General features: G+C 33.0%; 1 protein-coding gene across 13 annotated transcripts in view; it reads left to right on the top strand.

Annotated features, from left to right (window-relative positions):
- CDH18 (cadherin 18) overlaps window positions 1–19,644 on the top strand; it is a 493,283-nt gene that overhangs the window by 410,394 nt on the left and 63,245 nt on the right. For all 13 annotated transcript variants that reach the window (XM_036400351.1, XM_036400425.1, XM_036400360.1 and 10 more), the window contains one exon: window positions 17,411–17,578. In XM_036400351.1, coding sequence (XP_036256244.1) covers window positions 17,411–17,578 — 168 coding nt within the window. The remainder of the gene's footprint in view (window positions 1–17,410; window positions 17,579–19,644) is intronic.

Genomic DNA, 19,644 nt, shown 5'->3' on the forward strand with positions numbered 1-19,644 from the left:
TTGCATTCTTAGGAGTGTGAAAGTTAATTTCTAAATAGGGTTTAATGAGGGTCTTTATTACTTGCTTATTTACTTTCAGTCAGAATTTTCAGTTCATACAAAGGTAAAACAAACACACTGGTCCTCCTCTACCTGCTGAAGCAGCAGTAAAGGCTCTCTGACCTTCTCCAGAGTTCTCTGTGAGCATCCTAATCTCCTTGAAGGACCAGATTTAGAAGTTTTCCTGTGCCCCATGAGGGGCAGTGAGGCTGATGGCTAGCCCAGGTATGTGGGTGCTCTGCTGTGCCTCACTGAGAGGCTTTTAGGCCTCTTCTTCGCCCCAGATATCCTTCCAACATTAGGCATGGTCCGAGCCTAGTGTGAGACCACCAAGGGGCCCAGCTCATGTTTTTTCCCGCAAAGACTCATCAGTTCTTCACTAACTTAAAGCAATTCCATAGCAACTCTGACAACTTTCCACAAAACCAGAGAAAACATATCATTTAGACTTGAAACATGTGATGACGCCTCCTTCGCTTCCCTTCAAAATTCCTTCTGAAGTCAGTTTATTTAACCAGAATCTGATTCCATTCTTTAGGCTTTGCAAATACTCTGTTGTTGTCAAGCAATATTATGTCAGCTGATCAGGAAATACATACACTAAACACAAACGCTGCATTAAAGTAGAGGAATATAAGTGATGACTGAAAACTCATTTTCCTTCCGGTGTTTTGCCATTTGACAGGTTTGCAGCTGTGTGTACTTGTTTGAATTATTTCTGCATTACTATAAGCATCTCAGTCTTTTAAGTGGGGAATGCACCTAATGGTCTGGAAAATTATTTCAATGTCGCTCAAAAGCTGTATGTGACACCGTAGTTAGTGTATGGTGCAGTAAATTCTTGGCAGCTAATACCACCATGAATGGGGTGAAATATAGTTATAGATAGTAAATTGTAAAAAAACATATAAAAATAGCTTTTCTTCTCATTAAATAACTTTTTAAAAAGAGGGTAATACTATCTAATGATAGTATGCTTATATATAGGTTTTTTTAGCAAGGTATTTATCTTAAACTTAATAATCTTTCTGAATCTCACTTTAATAAAATTGAAAATAAAAAATTAAAAAACACTCACACAAAATATATTTATAGTCAGCAATGTGTGTTTTAACCCATCTATATCTCACTGAATTTCAGTTTCAAGGAAAATAGAACAAGAGACAATGAACTTGTACTGTAACTTGTACTAGACATGTTAAGGCTAGTCATTAGGAAAAATTATAATGGGATTTTTAAAGCACTGGAATGCATTGGCTGTTAAGAAATGCCAATTTTCTTAAAAGATGTCTTTAAAACCTGTTAGATCAACATGTGCCAATAATAGTTCAAACACAGCTGATCCTTCCTTAGGAGAGGAAGTCCTGTTTCTCTGTGATTGTTTTACTTTATACTTGGGCAGATACACTTATAGAAGTAAGATTTAATACTTTAAACTGGTATCCTTGTAGAGTGTATTCCTGTAGAAATTTAAGATTAATTCAGGCTGGTAAATATATTGGAGAGGGAATGTTATAGACTATAATAATTTTATTGCTTCCACAGTGATTTTCACAGTAAAATGATTATTTCTCATCTCAGAGGAAAAGTGAAACTTATTTTGTTTGGGGTTTCTTTTCTGGTAAAGTGCAACTGTTTCATTAAAAATGTGAAATTCAAACTTTTCTTTTTTTTTTTAAGTCTATAACATATCAGAAGAAAATCATCCAAGAACAATTGAGGAGACTAATGAATATTCTCTCAAGATGCAAGAATTAGCCTAGCCTGGAAAGAAGCTACTTGCTCCTGAGCTATAATTAATGAATGGGCTGAATAGATTTCTGGAAAAAGCAGTTAAAGAACAAAACACAGATATACTAGGAGGCAGTAAACACAGATCTCACTCATTGGAGGGAGGAGTCTCCTGTTTCTATCTCGTACTTTCAGAAGTATATATTCATCTGTATTAGACACCTACATGTATAGAAACTGCAGTTGCTCTGTCCATTGTCAGTAAATTCTTTACTTTCAGGATGCACCAAACTGTGGAGCATCTAAAGACTCAATTTACCGTGGAAGATCTCTTTACTCCCTGGGTGTAGACACTGGCTGTGTAGGTGCTTATTACCTATTTATTACCTCAACAGTAAATCTAAACTGCAATATATTTTACTGAGACCATCAGCTAGTTAGATTTTCTGTGTATAGGAAAAATGCACGGAATTCTTAAAGCCTGTCAGGATAAAGTTTTGGACAGGTTGTACAGAATGTACCTTGGAAAAAAACCCAGGATGGATAAAAACACTGGTTAGAAATTGGCTTTTTTTTGGTCTAAGTTTTTAGTATAGTTTTACAACAGTGTAAGATTCTAATTTATGTAAATCTGAACATCAGAGGCTAGGTTGTCACATGATAAACGTATTCTTTTCATAACCTTAGTTTCCCCAGTTCAAAAGGAGGGAGGAAAGGATTGAACACTACGCAGGTACACACACATGCATATACAGCATGAAAGGAGCATGAAATATCCTTCTTTTGTTTTCTTTCTTTCTTCCTTTTTATTTGAGTCCTTGTTGGATAAGTCACTGACAACTCTTGCATTTCTATGCTATAGCCAATATTCTCTTTTTGATCATAAAAGCTTATTGTATTAAACTCATTTTATTGTCCATAAACAGAGAAGTGGGGCAGAGAAGTGGGGACATCACCACACTGCAAACTAAGGTAGCCACAGGGGAAAAAAACAAAACAAAACAAAGTCCTTTTAACAATACAGAAATACTCACAGCTGATGGTGAAGTGCAGTGTTTAAACTTTAATAAGAGTTCTTATGTGAAAAAAATCTATACTAAAATGTTTAGAATATTTCAGGAGATTTCTTGAAATGTGATGTGTTCCTAAACAAGCTCACTTCAATTAACAATCAAGAATTGTTCAGTGTAAAGCTGAAGGACACTGAAAATTTTTGGAAATTCATGTGCATTTTCATAAGCACCTTTAGAACATCAGGCATCATCATTTGGTTTGAATTGCTCATTAAAATATCTGTATGGTATATTATATTTGTTTTCCATTTTGCACCACGAAAAAGAGACCATATTTCCTCCAGAGAAAATGTAGCCTTAATAATGCTACAATACAAAAAAGGCACAAATACAAAAAAGCATTATGTAGCTTTCAGACTTCATAATTGCAGGGCTGGCATTAAAAAAAAAATTAAACACATTTTAAAGTATGAGAAAAGATTAAGTTCTTCATATATTTTCTCACTGTTTGCTCAATATGTCCCTTTGAATATAGTGTTTACTAAATTCAGTAAACAGATATATAATTATCAAGATATCCTTTGTGCCATTATTAAGTATGAATTTAATTCATACATCCTTGGTGTGACAAGTCAGTCTTTTCATATGCCTGTATAATAACTATAGTCTTAGAAAAGAAAAGAAAAAATTCCATTTTGACAGATTTATGAGAATTTATAGTGTTTATGCAGGACTGTCATACACAGACATATCTTCAGTCCTTTGCTAGAAATAGCTTTCAAAAATGTATTTAAAAAAGCTTATGTGGAACTGCAATGAGTTCAAAAAATCTTCCTTATGTGCTGTATTTGTAAAGCGCAAATAAATAGTGAGAACTTGTAAAAGGCACAGAGCTGCAACCATAGAGAGTGCAAGGGAAGATATTGTGTGCCTCTGGACACTCAAGTACAGCATTTTTCCTGAAATCAAAATGGAACGGTAATCTGTGTTTGAATTATATACATACAATATGCAACAGTCATAGTCTGAGCAGCACCTTTCTAAAACTTGAAAATATGAAGGCAGTATTGCTACAGGTGAAAGATGCTGCTCTGGAGCCAGCTGGCCTGGACTGTTTGCTAATCATCCTGAAATATTTGCTATGCATCATGATATGTATTGCACATAAAAATTGGAAGTGTGTGCCTAAGTAGTCAGTTCATTCACTGGTCTGTGAAGCACTGCGTTTGTTGTGGACATGCATTTGTTTCCCTGGACATGGGAGTTCCTGATTTTGATTGTCACCTGGCACTGATAGGGAAGATTAACTGACTGACAAATAATAGACCAACATTGGACTGCTGGAACTTTGGCCTTAAATGTTCTGCTATTTGGTCAATATCACTTCGGCCGTCATAAATTTTCAGTAGTTTATAAGCAGCAGTATTAGACAGGACATAATCAATGATCAAACCTCTCTTTCTCCCTAACCTAATTGAAAGACAGAATCTTTTTTATTCTTCTGCAAATCAGTTTTATAAATACAAGAAATTAAAGATGAAGAAAACTATTTGAAATTTCATTGTCCAGGGTTAGGGCTGATTTTTCAGAGACAAGTGGGCACACTTAATTGCAGGCCATGTTTTCAAATAACCATTTAAGGCATTTACAGCTGAAAATTGCACCTTTTATCTATATTATCTTGCTATTGTGTAAAAAAAATTATCTTCCTAAAGCTTTACTTTTTTCAGAATTAGAACAAAAATAGTAGATGTAATGCTCTGAGAAAAAATTTAGAAACCTCAAATATCTTGTCCTGAAAAAAAAAGAATTTGTTACAGGCAGAGAAATATAGTAATGTCTTTTCCAAACTATGCATATATAGGGCATTAAATTATTTTAAGATCCTGAGGATATGTGTGTCATTTCCTTTGACAAATGAAATCTTTAGAAAAGGGTACTAAAAGTCTGTTCTTCAATCTTTCTGTAAATGACTTCTGTAACACATTTCACAAAAAACCCTATGTGATATTGTATGACTGTTATGGATCACCATAAGAAAGTTTTCTGCATGCCAAAATATAATTTTAAATATAATTTTAAGGTTTACTTTTTTGTCTCCTGAAAATCAGAATGCGACTTTTTGTTATGTCTTTGGAAGTATTCAAAGTAATTTGTTAGGATAGTATATCCTCTGGGGTCAAGCTGTAGATTTTCCCATATACAGGAGAATGTTTGTCACCAAAAAAAAAAAAAAAAATATAAGCAAGAGTTTCTAAACAAAATTAAGGAATAATCGTTGACACAAATGGGCAATGTCTACTTATGCTAAAACAGCTACCGTGTACCATTTTCACATAATGGACAATTATACATTAGAAGTTTTCTTACAGAAACAGTAGAGCTACTTAAATATAGCAGAAAAATATCTACAACATTTGTACAAATGTGAAATTCCTTAAAGTACTCATGCTCCATTGTAATTTTCAGTTTCCTGAGTTGCCACAACTAATTTTTGTGAATAACTGTCCTAGATTCAGGAAATACATGGTTCTCTGTAGTTGTCTCTTGACTTAGATTTATTTAATTTTCAATATTTGATTGAATTTAAAATAGCTGAGTTTTAGGAAGTCAGAATTTTATTTCACACTCACACTGTTTGTTTACTTAAATATTTTCTCAAAAGATACAGTTCTAAATTTTTCCATTTGTTCAATTTCATTGGTAGAAGTACACAAGTCACAAAGCTTCTTTCTGTAATTATTGCATGCTGTATTGGAGCATCACGGTGACCCTGTACCAGTTAATGTGCTTCACTTGCATGCTGAACTTTCTCCAGTAAGACAAGATGGTAAAAGACTCTGGAGAGTCTAACGTAAGATGGAAAGTAGAGGTAGAGAGATTTTAATTTAATTGCCTGCTCCTAAGAGGAAGCAAATAGCCCAAATACTGCTGTCTCTGTATCCTATTCTTGATCTCAAAACATTGATTCAAATAGGTATTTTGTTCTTTACCTGTGATTTTATTAATACTATGATATAAACAACACATAATTATTATCCAGATTCTCTGGAACTGTAACAGCAACCTTGCTCATAGAAGACACTGTTCCCTGATATGACCTTCCATCACCAGTAACACCTGTAGAGCAAAAACTCATCAACTAGATTACTGGATTTACAACTTAGTCCCAACCGTATTAAGAAGCTTTTTTTGCCTAAAAATAGCAGATAAGATTCTTTACTGGTGTCAATCAGCATAACTTCATTACCTTGTTATGAAGTATCTGGATTTATCAAAACTGACAATATGAGGTCCTGCTCACCCTCATTGGGTATGTACTTTAAGAAGGTCTTAAGGATGGACAGGAAAAGTATTTGGCAGTTCCAAACATGGAATAGGTGCAATATCTGCAGTTGAAAACCTCCTGCTCACTCTGTTTGGGGCTCCCCATTTATCCTGGTACCCTGGATATTTACTTTTTATTCTAATACATGAAATATTTTTTTTTCAATTACATATCAGATATGTAGGTATCTTATGCTTATCTACGTAGATTTCTTATGCTGTTTTATATTATTTCAGGTCATTCTAGAGATTTAGAAAATGGAGCAACACCTACAGAGAAATACTTATTATAGTAGATTCAGTTTAGAGGATAGACATACAGACATATATAAAGAAAACACTGGGTAAAAATGTCTCTGTGTTTCACTCAATTAAATAAGAATGCTGGAAAGAATTCAGAATGAAAATTTGTATACTGCTCTGAATTGCTGTTTCATTTTGTCATAGAATTAGAAACAGGGTATTTTTATATATCCTGTGGAGTGGTGTTAAGAACAATTAGGCCAGAAATAATAATTTAGCTTGACAATAGGTAGTTAAAACCAGAGAGTGATTTGATATTAAATAAACAGCCTTCTTCAAGAACTTTAAAAAATAATCTTACTCCTCATAAATGTTAGTAGAGTAGGGAATCAGGTTTTTTTTATTATTTTTCACTTATATTTAAAAACAGTAATATATTAATTTAAGGTCAGCCACGCTAAGGAATATGGCTTTGCTTTTTGTAATTGAAAGTTTATTTCTTAATGATTAGTTGACAAGTACATTTGAATAAGTTTCAATGAATCTTCATGCCATTATTTGGAACATGCACTTGGAGTAATCATTGACCTTTTGTACCAAACTGTAAATCAAGGTAGACCTACTATCTGTGTTGTCCTACTCTGAATTTTTTATATGAAATGGAGAAATTGAAAATCATTTAATAAAATTTTATTTGCTTTGGAAAGGACAGACTGAGGCTATTGTGGTCCACTTTTAAAAATTATTCCTGGTCCTCAGAAGGCAAGAAATTTCACAACATAGAACCCTAAGGGAGCAAGAAACCTGTCTGACACTGCTACTGATCTGTTTTCTTGCTCTTTGTTTATTAAGCTTATTGATGACTGAGCTAGAATGTTGAGTCTTAAGTTGGTAGGTTTTGTACTTTTCTCATAGAGAAAATTAAACCTGAAGGTACAAAACAAAGACTGGTGTATTTTTTAGAAAATTTAAATGAGAATGGTAAGTAGGAACAAGAAAAGGAAAGACGATTTTTTTTTTTCCTTGCCTATTTTTTACAGAACCCAGCCTGGAAGTTTGCAATATATGGTGCTTGAAATGATGGTACTTGGAATTGGATTAATGAAATTGTATAACTTCTCTCAGTCTGGGTGACAAAGTCATGACTTTTCCAGGACAAATAACAAAATATATGCAGAGTTATTCATAAGTAAGTCTTGCTCCAGTAAGAGTTTCTCAGTCAGAGCTAGTATGTACAATTTTTTTTTTATTTTTCTAAATTCAGAATAATTTGAAATGCAGACAATGCTTGTTTCAAGAGATGTTCAATACTAATATGTACAGCAGAAGTTGAGCACTTTGTTGAATAATGAATTGACTCAAATTAGAAAGAGAAACAGCTGTATAAAATTGATTTGTGTCATATTTTATGTTCTGTGTGACCTTATTGTGAAATTTTTTAACTTATTGTGTGACAGGACCTCTTTTCGACGAGTTACACCAGTAATTCAGTAATCCAGTAATCATTTTCTTGATAGCAGTGTACTGTAACAAATGAACAACAAAGACTGCTGTTTTCAGCCAATTGTAAGATTTATTGTACTTCCAGGTAGAGATTTATCTTTTCTCTGACTAGATCGATCTGACTTCAGGTCAATAATTCCTGATTGAATCTCTACAGAAGTCAATAGCTACCTATTATGTCACCTAATACACAAAGATTTTGTGGATGTCAGGTCTGTGGAAGAAAATAACATTTGTGGACATGTTTCACATCCTTTATGAGATTCCTTTAAATTTTATTTATATATCACAATTATTTTTGTATCCATAAGAAAATTCTGAAAATTGTGGTACACTTAAGGCTACCACAGACACATTTTCAGCATTCAAAAATATCTATGTGTTATCTGCCATGGTTTCTTGGTCAGCCTTCTGTTTATCCAGAGTACAGTTCTTAGATATTTTTTCTCTTATGCAGAGTTTGAACTAATATTTTTTATTGCATGAATAGATAAGGATTTTTATACAAGTATGGAAGCTTCAAAGAATTTCTAAATTTTTTTGGTCATTAATTTGCTTTCAAGAGAACATTATGATAATATTTTTTTCATAGATATAGAAAAAAAAATAGAATTTTTCTTTCAAGGACCTCTATGGAAACCAATTACTCATATTTTAAGGCAGATGTTGTATCATATATACATATTTACACTCTGATGCACTAAATCTAGCACTTCCCACAATTAAGAATTGTTTTTTTTATTAATGGAATTCTGCTGGTTATTGAATTTATTAAAGTTTTTCTTTGAAAAGGTTGCATGGTTCCATTAGCTTGCATGGCCACTGTCATAGGACATTAGCTGCATGGTTTTCCTTGTAATCCAGGTACCTGGGATGGATGGAAAAATGATTCACATTCGTGTATTGACACCAGTCTCAATGTAATTCATTCACACTCTGCAAATAAGCATGCTGAAGTGCTCAGTAAGGTAGCACCCTAAGTGACTCATAAAAATTATATGTTATGCCATACTGCTCTACTGCTGTCCTTAATATATTATGCAAAGGTCATAACTGCAGCTCAGTAGAATGCTCTGTGGGTGTGTGAGCAGTGAGCATCACAGGGAGAAAAGAACACAACCTATGTGTAAATGCTTGGTGTGTTGGCTAAGCAGGTTTCCTTACTAATAGATAATCTGAATTGTATGTCTTGACCTCATCAGTCAGTTGTAATCAAATTATTCAACAGAAAAAAATCCAGATGTGGAATCTTTTCAGGACTGTATGTTGAATTCAGTTTTGTTTTTTTTTATTAGCTGGACACTATTTTGAACCTCTTAGAAAGGGGGGATTTATCCTTATAGTCATTGTCTCTCTTCTTGACCTCTTATCAAGGTGATCTACTTTGAAAAAAAGCCAAAATATAATTTGAAATCATGGGCAATTATGTTAATTATCTCCAATTATTTAGATATATTATTATGTACTTATTAAAGACAAAAAATTTAATTTGCATTAAAGCAAATTAATTTACTAATAGTAGATGGGAAATATGAAGTAAAGTCTGTGGCTTCATCTTTATTTTGTTTCATTATGAAGGAAGTAATAAGGAGTTTTGGATTATTACTAGAATATTAGCAGCTTTTATCTTCATCTGCATCTTCCTTTGTAATTTTCATTCAAGCTGTAGATTAAATATATGTTTGTGTAAGCCAGAAGATGTGTGACATTACAGAAGAAATGCTCAATATTAGCAGTCTAGCAGTCTATTCTATTTCAAGAGAGCAGGATTTCCATGTTTGTGAATATAAGTAGTTAGTTTTCTGGTTCTTTTAAGCTCTTTCTTGTCAAATGTGATTTCCTTTGAGAAGACTCATGTACTAATTCCAATCTGCTATGTTCAGAGGTTACGGAATGCATCCCCTTTTTACCTAATTGCTTTGTTTGTCACGTGTCATTAGGTTGTTCCTTCTCACAAAGGATTAAATATACCTATAAGAAGTTTATATCTGAGGAAATTGCACTGAATGAGTAATTTAATCTCTTCCAGCATTCTTTGCCCTTGCCTCCACAGTGATATCATTTGCTTGGTTCCTCTGCTTGCATATCTGAGAAGTAAACTGTTGTGGAGAATGCCTCAATATCTAAATGGCATTAAGATAAATGTTAATCATGTATATCTGTACCTAGGTAGGTTCCACAGCTCTCTTGGCCTAACATTTCATTCTGTTATACAATCAGCCATCACTTGTTACCATCTTTGAGGCAAACAATTATTCTGTTCCCTGTCCCTTGAGGTTCAGGTTCTTCTTTGCTATTTTAAGTACATTTTTAATTTAATTCTCAAAAAAACCCATTTTCAACAGAGAAGCAGTATCATACTTTATGCAGGCTTTATTTCAGACACATGCCTACTACATTAGCAGGAACACATCAGAGTTTGAGCATCATATTGGTTAAGGTGGAGGATCTGACCATTTATCCCTTTTGGCTCCCAGCCACGTTTCTTCAGAACTACAGAAATGCCAATAATTTGGGTTCCAATTCCAAAGAACTCATGACTCTGTGCAAAATCACCAAGATGTTTTCTATGAAAATATAATTATTAAATCACGCACAATTATGCAGAGAATTAATATATAGTGTCAGGTTACCAAGACACATGAATGTTTTTATTCTAAGTCTGTCTTTAGGCTTCTTCTCCTTCTCCATACCACATCTTCAGCAATTTTGTTGGAAAAAATGCCTGTTCAAAAATAGAAAAACAATTTTAAAAGAGGTCAAAACCACTCAGATAGGAGATTTGCTTGAAAGAATGCTTAACTGTATTTTTGTATCTGAAAAATCATAGGAAGTTATGTGCAATTTGTACTTCAAAAGAAACTACTTGCAAATTTTCCAGACTTAGCATATTGATAAATAGTTTCTGAGGAAATAAATATTTTTGGAGTCTTTTTCAGAATCTGCACATGAATAAAACATGGCAGAATTTCCACTTTTCTCGACTCTGAATTGTTGACTTTTTTAGGAACAGAATTAGATTAATGGGGGAACTATAATTGTTTTCCAGTTCCAAATCTAGGAAGGGTAGGAGATTCTCCCAGAGTAAAGTAGATGAACAATTTTGCAAAATTTAAATGTGTTTCAGTTTTCTGAAAGGCCAAGCAAAACCAATTTGCAATTTGAGGCTGGCAAATTTAGGCAAAGAGAAAAAAAAAGAACAGAGAGGTTAGAAAGAATTTAGCCAATTAAAAAGATTGGAATAGCAATAATGTCTTTCCATGTGTTTTTCTGGAAAATAGGCCATGCTAAACAAACCTTATTTGCAATTTGAGGCTGGCAAATTTAGGCAAAGAGAAAAAAAAGAACAGAGAGGTTAGAAAGAATTTAGCCAATTAAAAAGATTGGAATAGCAATAATGTCTTTCCATGTGTTTTTCTGGAAAATAGGCCATGCTAAACAAACCTTATTTCTTTGTTTTGTGAAATGACGGGTTATATTGAGAAGGTAATTGCCATGCCACACTCAATTCTATTTAAATAGATAGCAATTAGTAGTAGCAACAAGGCACATATTAAATGGATATGAATTGGCTACCTGGGAGGTAGGAAAAAAGTTATCACCAATACAGAATTGTCATTAAAGGAAGAGAGTCCTCCAGGACTCTACAGTGTAAGATTCTTTCTGTGTGGACTAGAAGTAAACAAAAGACAAGCATTGGCAAAAATTTCGGATGACTATTTCTGTAATAGATATCCCTTTGATTACAGCACTTGCATATTGCACATTGGAGTTTATTGTCTTCTTTCTGGAGGTGTTGTGGCAGCAAATTTCAATTTAATTAATGTGATTATTCCATTATGAAAACTGAGAGGTGCTGTGATTACAGTTGGTATCCATGCAATTGCCACATAAATTGCTGTATTTTTCACTCAGTAGAGAAATTTCTTCAGATTCCTTAATTTAGGAGGCATCAGAAAAATACTTTTTTTCATTTTTTAATTTCTGTCTGTTACTCATAAAGATGTTAGAGAAAGTTATTTTTATTAACAGTTATTTTAAAAGATTTTTTTTCTTTTTGGGGTATTCATTGTAGTACAATCAGTCTGGTCAACCCAACTCTTCTTTAATACCAAATCAATGCTATTCTAGCCTATTTCTTTAAATGTTTACTATTTGCCTTTTAAAATATTCTTATTTTTTCAGTACTAATTTTTTTAGCAGTTGTCCTTAAATGTTGGATTCATGTATTTCATTTCAATGTTAATTTTCTTTAAGGAAGGATATGCCATCTTTCAGTACTATAGTCATGACCAGAGAAGAAAATTAGCCACTAATTGTCATTTCTATAGTGGTGTGACTTTCATCCATTAAGTGTGTAGGTACGTCTTTGTAAAGGAACAAAGTGTTAGTTATATAAAGCAGTTTTGAGTCAAAGGGCTAGATTAAAAAACATCTTTGTTAAAGAAGAATTCAGAATGTGGAGTTGAACCATAAACTTTATATTGCAGATTTCTGTTTACAGTTATATTTTGAAGTAAATCACAAATTCAAGTCAATGTCTATTGAGAGTTCTAAATTTTGATTTTATTTTGAAATTTTAAGTAAAAAAAATGTATTTTCTGACTTTTTCAATATCTGTCTTAAAATGGAAAAAATTGGTTTATCTTTCAAGGTAGAATAATATTAGAATTTGAAATGTGTTTTAATACATACAAGATGTTCAGAATATTAAGTTGCAATAAAATAGGCTAAATTCATACCCTAGAAAAAGCAGTGATAAAAATAGTGCTTTTATTCCAAAAGAAAGAATAATATTAGTAAAATTACCATCTGCAATACTTCAAATCTCTCACTAAATTGTAAACTCCCACATTTAGTTAGCTATTAAATAGATATTTAGAATTGCATTTGAATCATAATTGTCTATGATCATGACAAGACAGATATATAAGAAACTTGAAAATGGGGAATCAAATGTGACTTACTGGCCCTTCATCAAATATCTAGTGACCATGCTCATGTTTCAACAACAGAATGAAAATTTTTCAATCAAAAAAATACTTACTTCCCCATGAAAAAACAGTTTGCCATTAAAGTGGAGTTGTATGACTGTTTTCTTTTTGTTTTGCCCACTAGATAGAAAACCTCTAAGCTCGAAATATTAAAATAGGCCATGTTTTATCTGGGGCAATTCAGACATCATGAAGAAGTAGGCTGTAAAATAAAGATGACTAAAATTCTGAGGTGGTTACTGAATGTAAATGACTTCTTATTTTGTGTAGGTAATAAGATAAATTCTTTAAAGTGTACCAGACTAATGGGTAAGAACATATTAAAATACTTCAGTAAATGCATAGCTATGCGCCTGCCTGTGGCAGATATTTTCTTAGTATTTGTCTGCACTTGAATTAAAAAAGTCTTGATTTTTGCAGTCTCAGTTACAGTGGATCCTTCTGTTGTAGCTTTTCTTTTATGTAAGTTAAATGGTTCTTCACAGAATGCTAAAAAAGACAACATAACACATTGTCAGATGCTGCAGAGCATATAAGTATCTTTAAGAAAATTTCATATAAAAGAAAAGGCATTTACTGCAATTCAGTAATAAGAATAAATTCAAAGAGCCTGAGATGGAAGTAAAACTTGCCAAAAATGAAGTCATTTTCAGGGCTTTCTGAAATCCAGAGGTGTTGGGGAAAAGGAAAGACAAAGAGCTATCCACAATAGCTAGATAGTAGATACATCAATATTTCATCTCAGAGTTCTTTTTTCTCAGTTTTATCTGATACTTTGAAGATAAATACAGGACCATCATGAAGAAATTTCTTAACTGCAATAGGTTGTGAAGAACTTTCAGCACTGAGAAGGAGGCTTATGTGGTTATGGGCAAGAGGAAGAAAAGCATAATCAAGTTTAAGAGAATTAGATAGTAAAAGTACTTACAAGACATATTGTTTCATTTTAGTTATTCCTGTGAGTAACAGAGGGTAGTACTTGATCCTTATTGGTCCTATTCACATTAAGAGATTCTATGGTTCTACAGTAATTCTGATCTCATTCATTTGGAAATGTCACTGGGGAAAAATACCATAGGTTTATTAGTCAATTAAAGATCAATCATCAATGTAATGTATTTCATATAAAAAATAAAAATGTTGCAATTAAAAAAGATGGTATTAAAATCTTAATTGGAAAGTAAGTAGGTTTCTCATCATACATGGTCAAGAAATATAAATTCAAATTGGAAAAAGTACTTTCTAAAACTATTGAAATTGTCACACACAAACAAATAAAAAAGATTAAAATTAAAAAACCCTAGCAAAACTGGTGTGCTTTAGAGGCGAAAAAGCTTATAAAGGAAGTTAGAAGAAAATGCGTTTTTTTGGGAGAGCCTTTCATGTGGGAAAAAAAACCATCTCTCATATTTTTAAGATGGAAATAGGTATGAGTATTTGTGAGGGCAGAAGTCCAAACCTGTGTGTTCTTCCCAGCTCCATTCCAATAGATTGACCCTTCCATATGTTGTATTTGATTTTTGACATAGCAAACTTTTGTAGAAATTCTTTACTTAATACCAGAAATAGTATGGGGTGTACCTGTAATGATGTCTACATTTTGGTTTTTTTAATTTTTTTTTCCTTCCTACCAAAGATGGATAAATACTGAAGGCATAGCTGAGAAGTACTTAACAGGGTCACAGTGCTGCCTAAAAAATATGAGGCAAAATTAGGGTTGTGTTTAAATTTAAAAAACCTGTGACAGCTTTCTTTTTCAGTGTCTTTGGTAAATGTTTTAGTCATGAAAATATCTTAAGATTAACTTCCTGTCGTCTTGTGGGATGTACACCAACCCTTGCCAAGCATACAGAAGATAGGAGCAATTCCTGCTTTAAAGAAACTGCTGGATCATTTAATTTTATCTTAGTGGAAAAGGCAACTAAGTTCTCCTTACACATTTTTGGATCAATAGTGAAACTTGAGATTATGCATGATTTTAGTGCTGCACTGCCAGAAGTGTTGGAGCTGCTAGTGACAAGGACAGAGCATTAGAGTCCTCACATTAGTTACATACCTCATACTGATGATATGATTTCAGGATGTATAAATGGATCTGAAACCCAGGAAAAAGAGGAAACTAAATCTTCTCTCACCCCCTGCCTTCAGCCCATCAAAACTTTAAAACTAGTTTTCTTACTCTGAACTTTGCATACAAGGTTTTGAAACTAAAAGCTGGCCCAATTTAATTTTCTCAGTTTTCAGAGAAGAGGAATCTTCTGCAAGTGACAGAGATGAAATGATTAGTCATGATTAGTCATCCACAAATCCTAATTAGCTATCTCCAAGCCTTGATTAAGTGTCATACCCCTTGAAGCAAACATCAAAAAGTAACCATAAATCAGGGTAATTTTTGTTTGTTTAAATTAAGTGGCTAGTACTAGGGAGGATAGTGTAGAAGGCATGTTCTACTATGTTACATTTGGTCTGTTACAAGTTGAAATGGAAGGTTCTTTTAAAAAGTCCCATATTTCTTACATGCATATGCATAAGCATGATACGTTTGGTAGCAATGTAAAAAACCAAAACAATTCATTTGAAAAGTCAAAGCAGGGCATTCTCAATTCTAAGACATTCCCATATTCTTATTTATCAGCAAAATATATTTTCAGAACAGTAGTACCAGATTTTGTAAACCATATTTATTTTTAAGAAAATGCATATTTAAATTACAGCAGTTCCTTTTATCTAAATGACTCTGTAAATTTCCTTTTCTAAATTTATAATGTGTATAAGTTGTGGTTATTTTCAATATATCATGTTGCAATTTCTGAAAAAATATCTGTTTCAAACAGTATCATTTTGAGGAAAAAAACACTGATGTACTAAACCAGACTTGTCTACTATTTTTAGCCAGCTTGTCCCAATCTACATTTCTGATGGAAAGAAACTTACAGTGCAAAACTGTGTTAAAATAATTCTAAAACTTCGTCGATGCTTAAAAAAATTCTTTGTGCACAGATCTCCTTGGTTTTGTATGATTTGCTTTCAGAAATGAATGGAAACAATGGTATAAACAACATTAAATTTTCCATTTTGTATGTAGTAATGTTTAAGTGGTTTTATTGAAGAAATGCGAAGAATGTAATTTTAACATACAAGAAAGATAATGCTCTGGAAAATACTTTTTTACACGATCTGAAACTTTGGGAGTCAAAAAAGCTTGAGAATTGTGCTGTATATAAAGTTGTCCTAGTAGAGTAAGGCTCTACTTAAGATTCTTTGCATTAGTAATTATTATATGATTAAAATTTACCCAGAAGCAACATCTGATGGTGTTATGCTATGTACTTATTGGTGGCAAGAGCTCACTTTCAGAGTTCAATAGAAGTTATGCTAAAATTTTAGCTCTTTAAAAATGTAATGTTAATAAATTGGGCATTTTACATATTTATTTATTTATTTCTATGAAACTCACTCCAGTCTATTACTATCTTTCATGTACTGGTGTGCTCAGAACTGCACCCAGCACTCCAGATTTGATGAGCAGAGGGGAAGGATCCCCTCCTTTTGACTGGCTGACAATGCATTTCAAGATGCAGCCTGGGAAGATGCTGGCCTTGTTTGCTGCAAGGACACATCACTGGCTCATTCAACTTGAGGCCCACACCAGATTCTTTTATGAAAAGCTTCTTCCCAGCTGGTCTGTCCACAGAGTGTAGTAGTTCCCTACCACTGCACTTGACATTTCTCTTTACTGAATTCCATGACTTTTCTGTCGGTCTGTGATCAAAGAAATTAGCTGGGTTTAATTTACAGGTATCATCACAGGTGGAAAATGTCTCCTAATCGAAGCTGTGCACATCAAGTTGTCTCTCCCTACTTTTATTTTAATCTTTGCTTCTACATGTATGGGAAACTAAATGTGAAAAGCAATTCTGATGATAATGGATAAAAAATAATACAATTTTAGGATCATTCCATTTTGGTTTTCTCTCTCTAATATAGTAATAACAGTAAAAATCTTATCTTTTACTTTACAATTATTAATTAAGTCAAGCATAAAAAAATCTACATGATTGTCATGTACCAAAACCAAAAAATACTTCTTTTTGAAATTTGTCAAATAGGGAAATATAGCTTTTGGATAGTTTAAGAGATACGTGATATATTAATTAAGAAATTACCTTTGGTTAGAAAACACCTTGTGTCTTATTCCTTGGGGTAAGAGTTCCAATTCATTTGTTTTTCTATTAAGTAGCTATTTGAAGAGTTATATGAGAAAACACTCTTATTTTGCTAATGTAACTTTGGATCAGGAAAGTTATAAGTCATATTAATTATTTAATACTATAATAATTGATTTAGCAAATACTGTTTCAATTGTATCATATTATGCAGCAGGTTTATTGTCTAGAGGCATCTGAAGTTGTGTTTTATAAATGTATATATATATGACACAAACAACTAACCACTTAGCTCCACCTTTCCTTTAAAGAAAGGTTATGCCCAGCCTTTGGTCTTGCTTGAACAAGCTAATTCTGATCTTTTGTTTGTTTGTTTGTTTTCTTTCCCTCACAGGAGTCATCAGGACTGCCTTGCACAATATGGACAGGGAAGCCAGAGAGCATTATTCCGTTGTCATTCAAGCCAAAGATATGGCTGGGCAGGTCGGAGGGCTGTCAGGGTCAACAACTGTAAATATCACACTCACAGATGTCAACGACAATCCACCCAGGTTTCCTCAGAGTATGTACAATTTCAACATATAACTGATTTGAAAATCATGTTGATTTTCAGTGAAGTAAGAAGCTATTAGTGAAGTCCAGTTAGTAGTCAAATTCATGGCAAAAAGGCAGCTTGGAAAGCATTTGGATTCACCAATATTTTTTAGTTTTCCAGCATTTCTGGATAAAACACAGAGATGGCATAGCTAAAATACTGAAACTAGTAAAGATTTCTTTCAGTCTAACCGCTGAATAATATTGAGATGGGTTACAAAGGTATACTGTTCTCATATGTGGGTTATTCTCCAGCCCTTGTTAAATGCATATTTCAATAATTGTGTGATTTTGATCTCATGAGGTAATTGTGATGTTCCTATGGTAGATAACAGTAAAAGGCAATTCATTAAAATATTTAACCCAACATGCCTTTGGCTGCTTCCATATGTATCTATCAAATTTTTTCTTCTGCTTTCTCTATACCAAACTAAACTTTTAAGGTCATTTATTACATTTCAGATGGTCAAAATCTAAGATGTTTCTCACTATAGTTGAGCAATGGTGGAGCCTGACTTTATCATAGTTAAATGAATTGCTGATACTGATTTCAAACAATATTATCACATGAATATATGAGAGTAAATACCAGAATAGAATATCTTAATGTGACCACTAATAGGAAGTTAATTTCTATTCAGCTCATTGGATGCACATTGATCTGGCACAGTAGCTGGGATCTTGTAGGAATTCTGAATTCAGTGGACAATTTATGTAAAAATCTTCTGGAACATAAATGCATTTTCTCTGCATATTGGCTCAAGGCCAACAAGAATGTTGTAATCTGGTTTCAGACGTTGCATGAGCTGTTGTAGAACATAATGGGCTGGTAGGTAAGGTACATCCACAAGGAAGTGCTTTAAGCTGTTTGAATTGAAAGATTTATAAACAATAGTAGAGATCTCAAGGCTCCAAGGAAAAACAAAGCTCCCTGGCAATACACATTGTGTAAAATCTGGCCAAACAGCAAGCAGGATTATTAGGAGTGTTGCAGAAATGAGTATCTTCTCTGTGCCTCATAAAGACTTGAAAACATAAAGCTTTTGAAATATACCCTTAAGTAAAATATTTTTGATTTATGTTCCACAAATTCTTCATTGCATCCATCATTATATTTAATACTTCCTAACTATTGGAAAGGCAAAAGGAAAAGCTTATCTTTGAACAAGAGCTAAATTAAAAAGAAAGAATGTCCTAAGTTTTCTGCAAACTCAATGGATGGAGGAATGGATCCCTATCTATTAGGTTGCAAGAACTGGCCTCTTTTATTTCGAATGGAAGGGCTTAGATGGCAAATTGATTGGCAGGCAGAAATGTACATTGCCATATCTATTTATCTGTATTATTATTTTTTCAGAAATCAAAGAAATACAAAATGTTCATGTTACAATTTATACATTCTAAAGGATTCTAATATCATTGAAAATGACAAAACATTTCAGATTTAAAGAAAATTTATTGACAGAATAAAATTGCATTTTAATATTTATTCTTTTTAACATAAAATATTATTTCTAAAACAAGACTTGTAGAATACATACACTGCTTTCTTTTCTTACAGAAGATTCCTATACACAGTTATGAGAGACATTATTTCTTTACCTCTTTTCAAGAACACCCCTTGCAATGAGCAGTAGCTACATGTTAATAATAAAGAATGAAAATGCAGTTGATCTTAAAAAGGCCGTTTTACCATTGTGAACTATATACGAGTCTTACCCTAAAAGGAATAACTTCTTTGTTTATTTTTCCTCTGTTTCCTTTGTGTGCCATGATTTTCAGTTAAATTTCTCTTCAATTTCCTTATTAGACGGAATGCTAAATGAGACTTACTGAGGCTTGTCACATTCAGAATTGAATTCAAGGGAAGTGCTAACCAAAACTGCCTAAATCGAGTGTATAACCCTTGGGACAGGCTGAGCCTCAGCTAAACCACAGACTTTCTTTTGGTTAGTTTCCTTTTCTCCGTTACCATACTTGTGAGTTTTGAATCTGATTCTATCTGTATGAGTACCTTACTTGAGAACGTGCTGG

This window comes from Molothrus ater, chromosome 1 (genome assembly GCF_012460135.2).
Source record: "Molothrus ater isolate BHLD 08-10-18 breed brown headed cowbird chromosome 1, BPBGC_Mater_1.1, whole genome shotgun sequence".
Lineage (NCBI taxonomy): Eukaryota > Metazoa > Chordata > Aves > Passeriformes > Icteridae > Molothrus > Molothrus ater.